We start from the raw sequence: 19,288 nt of genomic DNA on the forward strand, positions 1-19,288 counted from the left end.
TTTTTGCCCTCAATTGGTGGTGCAGAAGGCACCACCACTAACCGTCCTTCCTAAAGGTGACAGAGGGCATATTAATAGTGCGTCAGCTATCACGGCTTGAATTTTGCGAGGAAAGGCGCGCAGCAACTGAAAACTGCCGGGCAGGCCACTGAGCCGCGCCAACAATAGCAAAGGCGCGTATATTTGCAGAATTAGCCGGCGTTCGAGGCACTGTCCCCAAGCAGTCCGCGCAATTAGCAGCCGCCAGAATGGTAATGATGCTAGAGACCCACGAAAATCCGTCGGACTCACCGAATCGTTGAGCAGATGGAAGGACGGAAAAGTCAGCCCTCCCGGTACGAATCGGCGAGACCTCCGGCCCCGCATGGTCTCCACAATCGATGACGACTGCAGCATCTTGGCGGCCACTTGACTCCTTTCCTCGTCCGCGCTTCGCAGCGAGGAACTTCGAAGCGGTGGTCCGATACGCTTACCACGCTACTTTTACTGACGCAAGGTATGACAGAAAGAGTGAGAAGAAAATAGAGGAATTCGGCACACGGGGGAGAGACATGGCTCGGCTAACAAAGCGCGTTCGCAACGCAACCTCAGCAACGCAGCGGCCCGGACACTCGGCGGCCAGAGGCTGATTAGGCCCCTGGCCCCACGTTGGGCGCCAGTTTGTGGTCTTCACCCGCGACGCTCACGGCGCGCACGCTCCGATTCCGCGCGCGCCGGACGACCACCGCGGGTTCGAGCACTCCGAGCCGCCATGCGTGCAGGGCACCGCGCGCCCGCGCCTGCTCCGGCCCGCTCCGTGTGCCGACGCGCAGCTGCGCGCGTACGCGCCCCGCCGACCCCACAGCTTAGGGGAAGGCGAGACGGCGCGCGCAGCAAGGGAGACCCTAGGCAAATCTCTCGAGAAGTCACAAAGAACATTTATCGAGCTGGGACTCAATAGAAACATCAGTTTTAACGTCACGTCCGAATATGAAGCTAGTTACACAAAACATAGCCAAATGGTCGCCGGTGGCCGCTAACGGAGCACCGCGACAGAGAGAGAAACAAAGAACAAAGAACAAAGAACCCCAGCAGTAAGAAGTTGCCTATCCTTCGTTCAGCGCCTGCCATCGTGCGCCCCACAGCAGAGAAAAGGGAAATAGAGAGAAACGACAGGCGAACAGACGGGGGCACGATCGGCAGACGCTGCCTCAGGACATCGAGACGACGGAAGAGTGCGCGCGCCCGCCGAGGCCGGGACCCCGACGAGCCGAAGTAACCATCGGCCGGCGGCGGACAAAGGGGGCCGCCGCCGGCAGAGAGGAACACGTACGCACCTTCAGACGCCCCGATGTGGTCTCCCCGGGTCCCCGTCTTGCGCGCGCTTACCCGGAGTGCCCGCAAGCAGGGCCCGAATCCCGCCAAAATGTTTCCCAATGGGGAAAGCCTGTTGACCTTCCCGTGGGCGGGATGACAGCAGAGTGACAGTGTTTTATGACCCGCTGCCACCCCGTCCAGGCAAGGAGGAGAGGGACACGGAGCCCCCGGCAACACAACGCAATGGCTCCACACAACCACCGCGAGAGCCCGAAAAACTCCGCGAGAGCCAGAAACCCCACAATATATATATATATATATATATATATATATATATATATATATATATATATATATATATATATATATATATATATATATGTATATGTATATATATATATGTATATATAAATATATATATATATGTATATGGTAGAAATTTAAGAACTATAGCTAGTGAGCTGGCAAGGCCTATCCACTTCGTACAAATTTTAAGCACGGCAAACGTTTTGAGATGTTCATTATCATTTATGCTTCAATGCATACAACAGCGTTCTTTGTTTAAGGTAATTGGGAAAACAGGGCATTCTCACTGAAAGAATGTTGGCGCAGCCCTGCCAGTCCTGTTTTCTTTTATGCTCCCAGCGTTCCTGTTTCCTCTTAAACACTGGAAATGAATGGGATGTCAAAATTACTAGCCAAGATATTTTGCCAGATGTTAAATGGAACGTTTTGGCGTCAACATCGACGGTCACTGTGGCAGTGAATAGGCTTCTGGAATAGGTTGCTGATCACGCACAAAAAGCATGCACCTCCCACACGCTGTGGGAACCGACGTTATGCGAAGCATCTTGCAGGCAGTTGGCTATGTAGCATTGTTTGGGGTTCCGCAAAGCGTTACCAGGTTTACCGATGTGTTTGCGTAAATCCAGTATTTGTGCGTGTGATGCGAGAAAAGTGAACTAGAATTCACGCCAGTGCATGTGTGCGACGACAGCAGCAAGACGACGACGACTGCGGCAACGATTGGATGATTTCTACGAACGATGGAATTGATGTAAACGAGTTGCTGGGAGGTGCCACATGGGTATTAAACACAAGAACTAAAGGCTCACTGACGGCACCACGTGGAATCGTTTAGAGGACACAAACGGGCGACTTTGAGGCGATACTGCAGAACAAACTGAAGTTCATTTCCTTTTCTAGCCTTCTGTCCTTTACTGGACAGAACCACGAGTGGCGTGGTGCAGCTTTTCGCCTTGGGTGATCCGTGATGATGCTGCCATAGTGGCATTTGGAGCGAACATTGCGCGCACCAGAAAAGAGAACGCCTATATATTTGGGAGGAACGAGGAGGCGACGCATTGCTGACCACCGGTGGGAAATCAAGCCTTGTGGGAAACTTGCTTTTCAATCGCTGTTCAGGACGGATACAACCCGCGCCCGGTGTCCTGCTGCTGAGATGCCTGGATACACCTACGCGTGCCACGTGGCTCGAGCGCAGGTGACACGTGAGAATCAGAGGCGAGAGTCGGATTCCGAAGCTGGAATGACGATGCAACGACCATCACGGCTTCCCGAACACGAGCATATAGTCATTAGCCCAAGCTTGCAGGTAACTTTCTCCACTGGGTCGGCATAAGTTCTTGCCATGGTAACGTCATGCCGTACATGCGTGCCATGAATTCATCTCTCTTCTCACGCATGATGACATTTACGGAAATCATGTCAATCCATGACCTACACACCATGACATTTTTCCCTATTATTTTGTAACGTATAGGGCAGGACAGGTCATTAATGCCACACATCTGCATTATGGCATGCATATGCGGAATATATCCGGTTAAATAAATGCATGCCATGTATTCAATCCATAATATTCATGTCATTTATGACATTCATGCCATGACATGATTGTCATACGCGTCAGTTCTATTTTATAACATGTTTCATGTCGGGATATCCATGACATTTATGGAATTACATGCATTTCAGGACGTGATTGCCATGAATGGCACGAATGAAATGAGGATGTCGTCGTAGTCATTGTTTTATTTGGATTTGCATCGAAATATGTGCATCGTGACATGCGTGCATGACTTCACAAGAATAACATGAAATGACATTCCCATACGTCTTGTCGTTAATGTAATGTCATGAAATTCAAGGCATCCATGAGACGCATGTCATTTACGCGATGACATTTATGTCGTGTAATTCATGTCAGATCGTGCACGCATGGCGCGTCATTCATATCCAGATACACAGGGTGTCACAACCATCATGCACCAAGATGAAAAAATATGCAAATGCCACGTAGCTGGACAGAACCGAGTTAATGTTTTCCGCCGCTTGGAAATACTAAGATTATTTTTTTGAATTCCGCTTAATTACATAATTATTCTTAATTAACTGATAAACTTCTCAAATATTATACTTACATAAGAAGTGCCAATGAGAAAATTGTAGAGCAACATGAAAAACTCCTGATACAGCTTTCTGTTGCTCAATGCGTCCTACATAAAAGTTCTTTTGTGATCGTGAAAGAAGCACGTGAATACACGCAAAGTTCCTGAAGTGGCTCGTCGCGCGGCAATTAGCGTGTATTCGCCGGCTGCTTTCACGTTCGGAAAGACCTCTTATGTATCGTAAGTCGTAAGGAAATGGATTCTGCCCAATATTCTCGTTATATAACCATTTTTCACGTAACTTGGCTCATTGGGTAGACCACGGCCTATTGAGTAGGGCATCGCGCTTCTGTGTTGAAGACAGTGGCAAACGTTTGCGTCAAACAAATTCGTTAAATAGCGGCACATACCCAGTAACCCGATTTGGTGTGAAAAAAGTTCTTAGAAAAATGACGCATACCCATTGTCACATACATATTGGCCCGTGCTGACCCAACGGTTGATTTGAAGCACGGTTTTTTAATCACAGCAGTCTGATGCTGTGCCAATTAGAAGGCGGCCTACTCAGTGTCCCTAGTTGGCGTGAAAACAGTCATAAATATGTAAACATACCAGAAAATGCGTGAAGTATTCCAGCAATGATAATCGCATTAAATCGATTATTACAACAGCCGCTCTTAGCATATTTAATGGGTGGAATAACCACGCAAACTCAGTTTAAACCTCTTGTGTTCGGGTGAAAAGAAACATGTACGAGGATGGCGTTAGAATTGGCGCTCATCTGTCGTCTCTGATGGGTGTTTGTTTTCGTTATAACGAGTAGACACATACAGCAGCAGGTCTTGTGAAGACTGCAAGTTCGTGCAGTTGTATTGCATGCGCGGAAATGCGCACAAAAACCCGCGCCTTGAAGAACGAAATGATGACCTACCTGCTTTACTTTGTACCTCTTTGCGCAGATGTTTGCCTCTCCTATCATTAACGTCTTGTTTAGTTATTGTAATAAAGCGGGCTCTTACAATGTTTCTGACAGAGCGCCAGTACTTCTCAGTGCTCTCAAAGAGCGCCAGAGTGTATTATGTCAACTTTTTATGTTTTCTGCTGTCTTGTATTGTGTAAGCATGATCGTGGATAGATTCTTGAGGAATAAGGTTGCAAACTTTCTCAAACAATACTGCGCTCGTTTTCGAGAACGAAGCTCCCCGCGCGCAATTTCATTTATTGCAGCCAGGTCCTGTAATGCAACGGTGAGGTCACTTGCACATCTGAAAGGTCGTACGATGGAAATCGTCTAAGGTGAGCTTGGCCGTTCCCGTCTTGTTGGGGTCAAAGTTCTTGAACTCCGCTGTGGCGTTGTGTAAGATGACGCACATGCGCACGAAGTCTTCCAACATAATTTTGTTGTCGCCGAGCTGATCGAAGCGGCGAATCATCATGTGGCACAGGCCGAGCGAAACCTGGTGGCCCAGGTTGCCGAAGACCGTCTGCAGATCCGTCTTGTCCAGGCGGCCACAGTTGGTGCGATCAACCCTGCGATTGGTGGTTGAATTAAAGTTAAGTCTGTGGTTTTACGAACCAAACCCACGATTTAATTAAGGAGTACGCGGTAGTGCGGTACTTTCGATTCATTTTGCCCACCAGGGGATCTTTAGCGGGCCCCCATGTGCGGGACACGGGCATTTTTGCATTTCGGCGCCATCGAGATGCGGCCGCAGCGGCCGGGATTTCATCCTGCGACCTCGTGCTTAGCAGCGCAACACTATAGCCGCTAAGCCACCCCGGCGCGTGATTGGTGGCACTGGTAATCGTCATACGCTTTCGCGTGGTTAATGTCGACAACTATATAGTGCGAAGCACATGGTTTTTGGCTGGATAGTTATACAGGACCCGTCGATTTCAAGAGCGTTACTCTAGAACCCCGTGCCAAAAAATGTTATTACAAGTGTAGATAAGTCAAGCAAAGCTATATGATTTTGGTGAAGCAGCGCACTTTCGAAAAAATATTCACACAAACATAAGTGTTTGTGTACATGCACAGGCCGTTTCATATTTGTGTTTTATGTGTATGGTTCATGTTTTCATCATTCATCTTAGTGTTAAAGGGAAGCTGAAAGGTTTTCCAGAAAAAATGAGTGAAGAGCAGTACGCCATGGTTTTCAACCCTCTGAATCCGAATATCGCATCAAAATTGAGTGAAAGAAAGCGCAAACATATTTTATTTCGACGAAAAGTGCAGCAGCAGACACGCCCAGCTCGCGCGCCTCGTTTCCGCCTGTGATTGGTCGGGCGCCTCGTGACGTCAACAATGATGTTCGTCCGGTCCGACTGCTGCCGCTACACAAGAAGCACGGTGCAAAGTAGTTTGGTGGTGTTTTGCTGAGACGGTCATGGAAATTTTCGAGAGCTTGCGTTTCTCTGAGGAGTTCGGCGTTAAGTCCAAACTCTACGAGAGCGATTTTGCGCGCGACGGTGACGGGCGACGGCTTCGAGCGACAAAACGGGCCGTCGCTTGAACAAATCGCTCGGTGTTGTCGCTCGATCGCTCGTTTCTAGAAATCTAGAACTCGTCGCTCGTCGCCCGGAAATGCTATGAGCGACTAGCCAATTGTGCGAAGCCAAAACTGGATGTACATAACTCAAATACTGCTGTTTGTCGCACGGAACGAGCAAACTATTGAATTTTACACGTGCAAGAATAAGAACCTAGTGCAAGACCTTCAGAAATATTTTATGCTCCTTCTTCAGTAAAATACATCAACTTAAATTGATAAAGCATGCGTCACGCTAGTTTCGGCGCGTATATTGCTGCCCTCATACCGGGAAGTCGTCGCTCAAAGCCGTCGCTCGCGTGGAGTTCGGCTTGCAGACGACGAGTGAACACGACAGCCATCGCCTCGCTTGTAGCGCTGTCGCTGTCGCGTGCAAGATCACTTGTAAGGGGTTTATACTTGCACACACTACACGTACGTACATACTTGTACATACTACATGTACGAGCCGATTGCGAAGAGCCGGCCTCTCCAAGAAGCAAAAAATGCTGGTGCAAGCACTGCTTTCCACGCGAACGAAGGGGAAGTGTTAGCATCTCCTTGCGTTGGAAATGTTCTTTGGCGAGTATGTTTTTTGCTAAGCTGCATTCAGCGTTCCAGTCAGTACGTTTCCGGGCAAACAACTGTAGTGTTATGTTCCTGCATGCCTCCTCGTAGAATGTAAGCGGTGATGCGATCTTCAGCATTTGTGCGCTGCCCCAAAGCTGTCGGCAATCTACACAGACGGTTGAAACGCGGGAAAAGTTTACCGGCTGTTGTAGCACGTGTAGTATAGAACCTTCATCAGCGCGCCATCCGCACGCTACTCGTAACTGGCGAATTCCGTCGGCTACGAGAGATGGTCGGTTTCTTATGTGTGCGAGAGAAGGGGGAGTGCAGCTTCTTGGCGTGAGCAGGCTTTCCAACACATGCGAACTTTACGCTTGCACTGCGTTATGGTAGCTGCATGCAGGCTGTTTCACAACACACGTGCGAATAGAAAATTCGCGGCGCTTGGCGATGAAACCTGCGTCAAGGGTGGGCGATAAACATGCACCTTCCGTTCAGTGTGCTAACTATATCTTTTTTTAGGAGAACCCAAAGCACGCATTACTGATAAACTCCGGTAGTAATCGTCACGGAAGTGGTTAGAGCACTACACTTGTTCTTGAGTGCTTGAAGTTGTTTCGCTTCACAGCAGCCTCCCACTTAGCTGAAAGCTTCTTGTCTTGCAGGAACTAATGGAACATCGGAACATCGTCGCGGCCGCTGGTGTTCGTGCAAACGTAGGGTGCACAGAACGCCGGCATGATCGGCCTATAAGTTCAATTGATGCTGCGCACGTCAACTACCACTCCTACACACACACAAATAAAGGAATGTAGGGTCGAGCGAAGCAGATTAGGACGGCACGCACGCAGAAATAAGCCCGGTCAGGCACAGTCGCGGAGACTGCGAAGGAGCGGAACACCAGTGTTGACGTCACTAAGCCGCGGTTTCTCCGCGCGCTTACAGACCGCGCTGCTTCACCCGACCACTCGGAGAACAAGGACGCCCCCACTACATACAATGAAATCACTAAACACTACTACCTACAACGTAGAGACTATAGCACGCCACACCGCACGCTCACTCGAGCTCAAGCGGTTACACTGAGAATGCTACAAACAGACACATACCCCACGCAAAACAGACTACACCATTACATGCCTGAGCTCTACGACAAGTCTTATTGCACCAATTGCAATAGATCCCTTAACGTATATCATTTACTCTGGCCGTGCTCGCAAGCTCACGTAAACTACGAACAGGACAAGCGCAAGTTTGAACAAGCAATCCGGAGCGAAGAACTCGCCCCCCAACTCTGGGCCGTCCAGCAGGTCCACGACGCCGCCAGGAAACTCAACCTCCCGGTTCGGTCGTGGGAGACGCCCACTCCATGAGAGCCCAAAGCTCTCGTGGCCTGCAGGACCTCTAATAAAGTTGATTTCCTCCTCCTCCTCCGGTCTCCGCTCGCATCGTCAGCGTCAGCAGCAGCGCGCGGCGCTCGACGGGAGGCGGAGCTACAGCGCAATTTTAACCGACGATTTCGTCGCTCCTAAGTGAAAAATCCCCCCCAAAATTTTACATTCATGGTTTATAAGGTTCCCGCATCCGTATATGAGCGTCTTATTGAATTCGACAGACTATTCAGCTTCCCTTTAACGTCAAATTTTGAAGTGCGCGGCTTCACCGAAATTGTGGAGAACCAACTAACCCGTCAGGACCCATTAAGACAGTTTTGTCATACGATCACACGCGTAGAACAGCACATACGCAATGTGACAGGTACCAATTCCGCAGAACAAATGGACCTCTGAGCGCACCATCTGATTTTCGTCTCCAATATTGTACAGCATTGGGAGAGCGAAGTCGAAATGATGCTCCTAGACTTCTGCGCCTTAGCTCATGCGGGAGACCCATACATCCAATGGCGTGCATATGTATGGAATTGTGGCTTAATGAAACGTTAACGCGCCAAGCTAGGACCTTTTCCGCGGATATAAAAACGCAACATTGGTTCGTGCGATGTCGGCGTCCCTATAAGAAACATTGTTCATTGATGTTTGAGCCACATTGATATCCTCGCAAAGAAGCACACGAGGTCTCGTCGTAGCGACGGACCATTATAGGCAGGCAGCCAGACTACGTACTTCAATCAGCTTCAGTTGAGTCAAACGGATAGCTGAGTGAACTTGAGCCTCATAAGCGATACAGTCTTGCCTCCGAAATTTCTATCACCATTTGGCAGTGCCATTGGCGTTACTGGTGTCGCAGTTGGGAATCGTCGCACCTATTAGTCGTTCCCGGATATGTTGACAATTTATATATGCGCCATCGTAAGTTTCGGAGACGTCCATGCTGCCGCGTTTATTCGAGAGTGTACTACAGTGACTATAGCATTCATGTCTCGCGTACAATGAGATTAGACGGAGCCCGTATATTTAGCTGCGTCAATGGTGAGTGACAGCAATGACGTATTCCGACGCACCTAGCGTGCCTGGCAGTGAAACAAAGCAGTGATAACTCGGCGTACGCGATCGCCCACCTCTACTTCAAGATTCTGCGTACATGTTTATATTGTTACAGGGATGTTGCGAGTATATAAAAACTATATTTACAATATATATACAGGATGAATCAGAATAGCTAAGGTGGCTGACTACCAGCAACACGCATCTGCCAGCGTCTCCGATCTTCTTCTTCCTCTCTCTTCTCTCATCCTTCCGTAACAGGACCCCCAGGTGGCAAAGCACCGTATAGGCGCATGGCAGGCTAAGAATTTCGAGCGAAGTATAGCTTCCGCCGCGAAAGGAGCACAACGTCGGCAGGCGTCTGACTTGAGGATGCATCAAAGTGTAGCGGTCAAGTCTGGTAATTGACGTCGTTAATTAGGCGTAGGACTTCGTAAGGCCCTTTGTAGCGAGAGAGAAGCTTCTAGGAGAGGCCAACCCGAAGATATGGTGGCCAGAGGAGCGAGCACCCAAGCACCTGCTGCGAACTTAACATCGCGATGCCAGCGGTCGTAACTCTCTTGCTGTATATGCTGTGAGCCTAATAAACGAGATTGGGCGGCTTGACGTGCCATGCGAGTGCGATCGATGACTTCACGGGCGTACTCAGTTGCAACACGTGGCACAGAAGGGAGGATGGTGTCAAACGGCAGTGTGGGGTCGCGACCATACAAGCGATAAAAGGTTGAATATTCTGCGGTGTCATGTCGGGTCGAGTTATACGCGAACGTCACGTAAGCCAGCGTGGCGTCCCAGTCAACGTGATCGTTCGAGACGTACATCGACAGCATCTCTGTGATTGTTCGGTTGAGACGTTCCGTGAGACCATTCGTTTGTGGGTGGTAGGCAGTGGACAGCTTGTGCTCAATGGCACAAGAGCGGAGGAGGTCGTCGACAACTCGAGACAAGAACGAGCGGCCGCGGTCTGTAAGTAACTGTTGAAGTGCACCGTGCTGGAGAATGACGTCGTGAAGGAAAAAGTCGGCGACGTCAGTTGCGCAACTAGTCGGCAACACCTTTGTTATCGCGTAGCGTGTCGCGTAATCAGTACCGACGGCGATCCACTTGTTCCCTCTAGTCGTTGTCGGAAGAGGGCCAAGCAGGTAAAGGCCTACGCGAAAGAACGGTTCAGAGGGGACTTCAATGGGATGGAGCCGTCCAACAGGTGCCAAGGGAGGTTTCTTTCGGCGCTGACACAATTCGCAAATTGCGACATAACGACGCACAGAACGGTAGAGACCCGGCCAGAAGAACCGGCGTCGTACGTGGTCGTATGTACGCAAAACTCCAAGGTGTTCCGCCGTTGGTGCATCGTGAAGTTAATCGAGAACGACGGATCGCAGGGGACGAGGAAGGACAAGCAGCAACTCAGAGCCGTCAGGGTTCATATTGCGGCGGTAGAGGATGCCGTCATGCAGCACGAACATGCGGCACGTGAGGTCGGTGCCGCCAGATTGCACTCCGGCGATGATGGACTGTCAGGATGCGTCGCGTTGTTGTTCAGCGCGCATGTTGGTCATGTCAGTCAAAGCCATCACGGAGGTCACCGGATCATGCGCAACAGGATCGGGAGGATCCACGGGGTGACGCGAGCGGCAGTCAGCGTCCTTGTGGAGGCATCCAGTCTTGTAATGGACACTAAATGAAACTTGCTGGAGCCGCAAAGCCCAGTGACCAAGCCGTCCAGTCAGGTCCCGGAGGGAAGACAGCCAGCAGAGTTCTTGGTGGTCTGTTACGACCGAAAACGTGCGACCACACATATATGGCCGGAACTTGGCGACAGCCCAAACTAAAGCCAAGTACTCCCCCTCGGTGATGGAGTAATTTCTCTCGGCAGGTGACAGCAGGCGGCTGGCGTAAGCTATCACGCACTCGGTACCATTGTGGTGTTGAGCGAGAACAGCGCCGATGCTATAGCCGCTTGGGTCAGTGTGGACTTCGGTCGGTGCAGACGGATCAAAGTGGGTAAGTATGGGAGGGGTGGTCAGAAACCCGATGAGAGCAGCGAACGCGTGAGCCTGCTCCGGGCCCCATGAGAATGGCGTGTTCTTCTTTAGAAGATCTGTCAAAGGCCGAGCAACGTCGGCAAAAGTTTTACGAAACGGCGAAAGTAGGAACACAGCCAGACGAAGCAGCGCACATCAGAGGCAGAACGTGGCACAAGGAAACTGCGTACAGCGCGAAATTTTTCCGGATCTGGTCGGACACCGGATGCGTCAACGAGGTGTCCCAACACGGTGATCTGACGGCGCCCGAATTTACACTTCGTGGAGTTCAGTTGAAGGCCGCCTTTTCAGAAGACCGCAAGAATTGCAGCGACTCGGGTAAAGTAGCTGTCGAATGGGGGAGAAAAAACAATAACGTCGTCAAGGTAACAAATACAGGTAGTCCATTTGTAGCCCCGCAGAATAGAGTCCATCATACCTTCAAATGTCGCAGGAGCATTGCATAGGCCAAAAGGCATGACCTTGAACTGATTTTGAGCCATCCGGCATAATGAAGGCCTTCTTCTCGTGGTCCATTTCGTCAACTGAAATCTGCCAGTGGCCGGATCGAAGATCGATGGACGAGAAGTATTTAGCTCCGTGCAAGCAGTCCAAGGTGTGATCGATGCGTGATAGTGGGTAGACGTCTTTTCGCGTGATCTTGTTTAAGTGGCGATAATCGACGCGAAAACGCTGGGTAGCATCTTTCTTTTTCACAAGGACAACAGGCGAAGCCCAAGGGCTGGCTGATGGCTCGATGACCCCTTTGCTGAGCATTTTGTCCACTTCTAATTGGATGACTCGACGTTCAGTATGCGATACACAATAAGGACGCCGACGAATAGAATTCGTATCTCCAGTGTTTATGCGGTGGTGAACAACGGATGTTTGGCCTAATGACCTGTCGCAAAAATCAAATATGTCACTGTGCGATTCAAGCAGGAGTCGTATTTCCGTGGCCTGTGCAGAGGTGAGGCCAGGTGCAATCATTTTCGCGAAGTCATCCGTTAAGGAACCAGAGCTGTCAGCTGCAATTGGCGCCAATAAGGCACTCTCGGCATTCACACTCCCAATGTCTAATTCGCAGCCACTAGAAACGCTGGCCAAGAACATGCCAGCCGGAAGCACTTGAGGGCACAGGCCGAAATTAACAAGCGGTAGAACGACGTCGTTATTTGTAACCGTGACCAACTTATGCGGAACAGCAACGTTCCGGTTCAAAAGCACGCCGATGATGGGGGGAAGCACATATTCACCGTCAGGAGCCTGTGGCTGGGCGGTTAAAGTGACGTAAGTAACTGCCTCGGGTGACAGACGCACATGTTGAAGCGAGCACAAACGCGGTGGGGTGGTACTCGGAGCATCGGCGAGTTGAGGCAGTTCTAATTGAAGAACGCCGGTCATGCAGTCGATGAGAGTAGAATGAGTGGATAAAAAGTCCAATCCAAGGATAACGTCGTGAGGGCAGTTGTCGATCACAACAAAGAGAACAGAAGTAGGGCGGCCGGCTATATTTAAACGCGCAGTACACATTCCAAGAAGAACCAGCACGCCGCCCTCGGCCACACGAAGTACTCAGGCAGCTGCTGGCGTGAGGACCTTCTTTAAACGTCTACGTAGGCTAGCACTTATCACAGACACGTGGATTCTAATGTCGACGAGTGCTTGGACAGGTACGCCGTCTATTTTGACGTCAATTACAAGAAGTTGCGCGTCTCGCATCTTCTTTTTCTTCCTCTCTCTTCTCTCATCCTTCCGTAACAAGATATTAAACACCCAACTTTTGCCTCTTCATTCATAGCGGGCCTTTTTCATGAGTATATTTACGTTCGCGCTAAATAAGAGTTAGAAACCTAGAAAGAAAAGAAACGATGAAGACAGTGAAGGCCTAGGGAATAATATTTGGTGTGTTTAATTGCAATGTGGAAATAATCGGAAAACTGGAAACGAATGGGGACAAGCGCAACTTTCTGCCGGAGGGAAGCCGAACTCGCATCTCGCGGATCCCCCGGCTTTGCTGCGTGTTTCATTTGTAGGGCTGTAACTTACCAAAAATCTGGCTGTTCCAATCACCTCATTCCTCTTACTCATGCTGAATTTAAGTATGTAGTTACGGAAGCTGTTTACTGAAATATGAAGGTATTAACATAACTTCCAGTGTCAAGAGTTGGCATTATGTATGCATGAAAAAGCTAAATTTATTGTACAAGTAGTTGCACTGCGCGAATGGTGCAATTGTTCGCTCTGGCGTCTGTAGGCTGAAAATGCGTTTTCTTATACTACATTTGTTATATGTAAGAGTCTGTTCTGTTAACTACAGTATCAATCAATTTGTAATAAGATGCCATTACCAGAGCCGCTAAATGAGCCGAAGTAATTATCAATGCCTATTAAGATACAACCTGGCTATGTTCCGTTATAGTAAGAAAAATAAGAACCCATTGATATACGAAAAGTTCATACACCATGGGAATGGAGGTCATGAGAAGCGCTTGGCGGGTGGTTGGCTATCCATCACTATTTCTTTTTTTCTTTCAGAGCGCTGTCACATGGGAGCCGACGTGTTAGTGTGGGACGAGTGAATGTGTATGTGACGTGAGCATGTGTGTGACGATATCATCAATACTGCAGCGAGGTGATACTGTGAGGGCAATAGCGATGGCATGGTGGACGAGGTTTCGTGCTCTGCAGAAGAAACCTTTACAACCTGTTCTATTTAGAGATTGATTTTCTCCTTCTTTTGAAAATGCCGGCGTCTTTCTGTGGCCCAAGAAATTGACAGCCTTCTGGCTCATCTGTCTCTTCTGAATATGCGGTACCCACTTTTGCACTTTACGGCAGTATTCTCGAGCGGTTCTTTTTGAAAATACTTTCGCGAGATTTCATTAGACTAGCGCCAGAGTAGCGCCAGTTGACACAGTGCTGGAACGGCGTGGCTGGTAGATGCCTAACGCAGCCGGCGCTAGTCTCGCGAAATCTCGCGAAACTGAGAGTATTTTCGAAAATTACTGTCCGAGAATACCGCCCCTGGCTCGAAACATGAAGGCTCAGGTTGAATTGCAAGCCAAAAACAGGGCCCGTAGAAAGTTGGCGACGCAAAGTCAAAAGCTGCGGCTGTTTCCTACACGTGTATGCATGTGAAGACAAACGTTCGCGTGACTATGATGGCTGCTGGAAGCGTTTTGTAGTTTATGCTGCCGCTCTGTTCGTCGCAGGTGCCGTTCCCTACATATTGGACACATGCGCTTAGCGCAAACGCGAAGGGAACGCTGATACATTGTGCAGCTTTCGTACACATGACTGCGCGCGGCACTTGAGCGCGTGTGTGTAACAAAGCTCCCTATAACAGATGCAGGCACAACGCTCCCACTGTGAGCGGTAAACGGACCGCAGCTAGTCCATCGGCCAACCTAATGAGATAACTTCATGGCGCGCCTGTGTGGCTTTTATTTCACATGCCCACTCGTAGCACGGTGCTCATGTCTTTCCTATAAGTGTTTATTAAAACGCATAAATAACGTCTGTGCAAAGCTATTAATTCGTCCAGTACACTGATTGAGGCCATTAACTGTGACTGAAGCGGAGCCTTATCCCCGTATTCAAAAATGCATCTTAAATTCATGCCCATGCTACGCATGATTTAAATGACGCCTGCAGTGAATGCGCCGAAGGAAACAAAATGAGAGTCTTGGCCACGTACGCGCAAGGCCTCATTTAGATAAAGTCAAGTGTGGGCTTCAAGTTAAGATGCATTTTTGGAAAGGAGGTTTAGGCGACGCTGTGCTGAAGCAGCATTTTAACTCGGCGCAGTTGTCGTGACTTCACACTAATTCATTCGTCGCTTTTATGCGCCGACTTGTGTCCTTGCCCGTTACCGCCGTAACGGCTGCAACTATGAGTACATTGCTCGCAGAGTCCCCTATTCCTCGTAGCAAATTTCACCACTGTGGACTCTTAGTTATGTTGGCCTGAAAATAGCTTTTTTCAAGGCAAACACAGCTTAACCATTAATAACCTGATACTTGCGGTAAGCACCTTATACCATGGCACGCATATATTCTGCAAGAGGTCCTGCATGTTGCAACCTTACGGTTTCGAAGCATGCTAATACAAAAGTAGTCCACCAGCCCTTCCCCGTCCTTGCCCCTTGAAAAATAAGATGAACCCGGGCTGCGACCAAAAACACAAAGCAACTAGCTCCCTTCAACATAATCTGCGTCAGAGTCAATACACTTGTTCGACATTTTCACCCACTGTTCCAAGCAATTCTGGACTTCAAGCTTAATGCCGATGAGTGTGCAAGTGGCAAATGCCCGTCTTTATTGAATTTTATTCTTTTAAAATAAATAGTGATGTGGAAATATTGTAAATTTCAACAACGATTCAATTTATTTTTGCCGTTCAAGTCGAATTATTTTCGATAACTCACTATTAGAAGTTGTGAATTAGAAATGTTTAGCTAATAGACTCAGCGAGAGCCTGACGTCAAACACAGAGAAAGGAGCAATGAAGCTTAGTTCACATGCTACACTTGAGTTATAGCATCACAGTCGATTGTCCCACTTTGGTTGCGCTTCCTTGGTACCAGCCCGCGTAATAAACTACAATAAAAAAACTTACGAGGTCACACATTGTGTACAGTGGTCAGGATCGGCCAGCCAAATAACCACTATCAATTACGCAGTCTACTTAATCGACACAGCTTTTATTCATCCGGGTTAGGCCAGTTTAATATTATGCTTTCTCGGAGAGAATATTGTCTGTACTGAACCGGGCCCACTATACTAAGTGGGACACAGGGAACGCCAGACGCCGGAGAGATAGAGGAACGCGAGCTTTGCCCTAAAGTTCTATGACGGCGTCCTCAGAGGCTCGAGAAGTTGGGGCCTCCTTATTGAAATTTACCCTGCAATATTATTTCTGGGTCCCACAGCTATAAGAGCGGAGGATTGTGTCTGCGTACTTCACTCACTTCTTGAAGCCATTGACCCACTCTGTGATGTACGACCAGAGGGTGCAGAACTGGTCGAAGTTAATCTTGTTGTTGAACTCGCGGTCGAAAATTTTCACCATGAGCAGCACGAGCTCCTCGGAGAACGGCTTCCAGGTGCCGCTGGCGAGCGCCCGCTGCAACTCGGACACGTTGATGAAGCCCGTGCGGTCGCGGTCCATCGACTCGAACACCGACGTCAGGAAGGCTTTGTCCCGGATAGGCGCCTGTGCGCTGGGTTTGCCAGCCATGGCCACGCCGCCACCGGGCCGGTGTTCCTGCGGTGCTGAGTGCGCACGTACGAGAAACAAAACTGAACATACTGACTCCTGCTTTCGTGGAGCCTTTGCTGTAGGCCTACTGGGTACCTGGTCGTTTGCAACAAAAGTGTAGCCCTTTCTTGCCTCGTTACAGTGCACTCTACATATAATTTGAATGCCTTCGTTGCGCTCAAAGCACGGGTAAACGGAAACCATTATGCGTAGTGCATCTTCCGACGCTTTACCGGCGCCATGTCGCACGGCGCTGAAGCATGCTCTTCACACTGCGTGACGATCGCGCTGTGTTGCAAGCTAAACCGTAGCGCGCGCAGTTCTCGGCGAAAACGCAAACACCACGTCATAGTGTTGAGCAATGCGCAACGAGACAGTGAATTTCTTAACCCACTCACTAACGGATTGCTTTTAGCAGTGTGTGACGCGCGGACGTTTTTACGTATTTAGGAATGTGCTGGGTGATGCACATTAGAGGCGTTATGACACTTGCCGATTGCGGCGTGTTAACCACGAAGTTGAGCTCCAGTGGTATTAAAGCGAGGGGCCTTTTGCACCTGCCCCTTGCTTAAGAAATATGGAAGTCTTTATGAGCGCTGTCTACACCATTCACAATATAGGAAGTGCACTCTAGGTTTCCAAGCATCAAGCTCGAAATATCAAGCGGCATATGAGGAAATGTACAAGCTATAAAAATAACGCAACCTTATTGAATTTATGTGTTCCACGCTGTCGGAAAAGCCAATATGAATTTCTTTTTCAGCGTCTTCACTGTGACAGAGTCTGTCAGAGACGAATTTAACGAAAGTAACTGCGTAACGAAGAAGAAACCGCTTTCTCCCCAACAAAAACGAAAGCTTGCTTTGAAAGTTCAACCTACGTATCTGTGCCAGCTATCATTCCTACTAACGGAAATACTATGGTCAACAAAAATGAAACGTTGTGAAGAGTGCAGGAGGAAATTCACGTCACGTGGTCTGTTCCGCAACGGTAAGTTGCAGAGCTTCTCAGCTGAGGGCTCGTTACAATCGGGCTGTAGCGACGCCTAACCGAACCGCTCGCGTTATTCCGTGTAGGAATCATTTCGTAGTCAGACACGCTGGGATAGCTCTCGCGCACCCCTCCCTTTAGATGTTATTTCAGGCTAGCGTTCCTGCACAGAGTCACGTCTACACAATGCTTTTTAGGTGAAGTACGCTCGCTGACATGCTTCTATCACTTCTTCTTCTGCAAGAACGCCAGGAAGCTGCGTACTAAACAAGTTAATTACTGTTAAAGCAGCATTATGTAGCCGGGAATACCAGCGAAAAGCGAAGCGACCACTCGCGTCGTGATTGTCATTGTTGTACACTGATCTTTATGGCAGCTGTCGAGCTCGTGTTGCTCTGGCGAGTAACAGGACGAAAGTGGCTCCTTTTTTTCTCCTCTCCCTGTTTGTTTCTCTCTCTCTCTCTCTCTGTGTGTGTGTGTGTGTGTGTGTGTGTGTGTGTGTGTGTGTGTGTGTGTGTGTGTGTGTGTGTGTGTGTGTGCGTGTGTGTGTGTGTATGTTGACGTTCGGACCTGTGAAAACTAAACAGGACGCGCCCCTTGGTGTACGAGTTGTATCGTTGCTGCTCGCACCATCGCGATTCTTTTTGAGGCGCTATAGCCGTGTGCAGCGGAGCGAGGAATGTAACATCACCTCGAAAAAAAAGTTCACTAACATTTGCAAACAACTTCGTTAGTGAGCTTTCAAAAATGCATCCGCCCACAGGCTACTAAATTGAACTGATATTCGCGTTGTCGTTAGCGCAATATGCTGAAGCGAAGAGCTCTCGCGAGACCGTGCTTACATTGCAGTGCTGTTCACCGATCAGTAACTCTGTATACATAAGCATATATAGAAGTTTGACACACTTGATATGAAGCAGGTGTCTTTGATGGTTATTCGGTGATGCAGGTACAATGATAGAGCGTGATTATTCCATTACTTCGTAGAAGTTTACAAGTACGTAATCCTAGCTGCGTATGCATGTACGACATCTGTTGTAAACAAACTTCTCGCGCAGCATTTTTTGTAGCAGTGGTCGTGCTGCTCTTGACAGGCAGACACTTTGTGACTAAAGGCAAACACTCGGCATGTTAGCTGTAGCCTGCTACATGCGTTGTCAACTCACCGGTTCACGTTGTCGTGGCGTGCATGGACCCAGCAACCCAGAAGCAGCAAGCTTCTCTACGCGGCGGGGACTTGGTTCTTCCTCTTCTTCTTCTCCCCCATGCCGCGCAGCGCATACTCAGATTGGCAAGATTGGTGAGGCCTGTAGGAACCGCCACATGAGCGACGCAATTGAAGGGACACGTAGTAATTAGGAGGGAATTTGCCTAAACTTGCTCAGCCAGCTTGTGTTCATCGGTCACCTGCTGAGCCGGCCGATCTATAGCCGCTGCGCTTGTGCGTAGGCTCCCTGTTTGATGACGTGCGTGGCGGCGGTGATGATACTGCTCCGAATTTCGTGTGTGTACAAATCAGATTTATACGTAACGAATTACATGTAAGTAATTAGTTGCAATCAATTGAGTTTTTAGTTAGCTTTATAATTTCACGATTACCTTATTTAGTCTCTAACCCTCGATATAATTCAATCATATTTTTGAAGTAACCAAATACATGTAACATTTACTTGACGAAACAAGCTAAAACAAGCGACGCATCTTGAGAACTTAAATTTGACGCAAAACATGTACACATACGCAACCTCCTTCCCACAGTGTCA

The 19,288-nt window shown here is 48.9% G+C and overlaps 1 protein-coding gene across 1 annotated transcript; it reads right to left on the bottom strand.

Annotated features, from left to right (window-relative positions):
• Positions 1–4,867: 4,867 nt before the first annotated feature.
• On the bottom strand, positions 4,868–18,962 carry LOC129387419 (programmed cell death protein 6-like). The gene is made up of 3 exons (XM_055076344.2): positions 18,692–18,962; positions 16,246–16,549; positions 4,868–5,237 (listed from the first exon to the last, which is right to left on the bottom strand). The coding sequence occupies exons 2-3, from the start codon at positions 16,512–16,514 to the stop codon at positions 4,961–4,963; spliced, it is 546 nt and encodes a 181-aa protein (XP_054932319.1). The 5' UTR covers positions 16,515–16,549; positions 18,692–18,962; the 3' UTR covers positions 4,868–4,960.
• Positions 18,963–19,288: the final 326 nt, after the last annotated feature.

This window comes from Dermacentor andersoni, chromosome 2 (assembly GCF_023375885.2).
Source record: "Dermacentor andersoni chromosome 2, qqDerAnde1_hic_scaffold, whole genome shotgun sequence".
In the NCBI taxonomy this organism is placed as follows: Eukaryota; Metazoa; Arthropoda; class Arachnida; order Ixodida; family Ixodidae; genus Dermacentor; species Dermacentor andersoni.

Excerpts from the sequence above, each read along its gene's own strand:
- LOC129387419 (XM_055076344.2), bottom strand. The coding sequence starts at position 16,514 with ATGGCTGGCAAACCCAGCGCACAGGCGCCTATCCGGGACAAAGCCTTC. Across the intron at positions 5,238-16,245 it reads TGGGTCAATGGCTTCAAGAA|GGTTGATCGCACCAACTGTG; the intron begins GTGAGTGAAGTA and ends CACCAATCGCAG.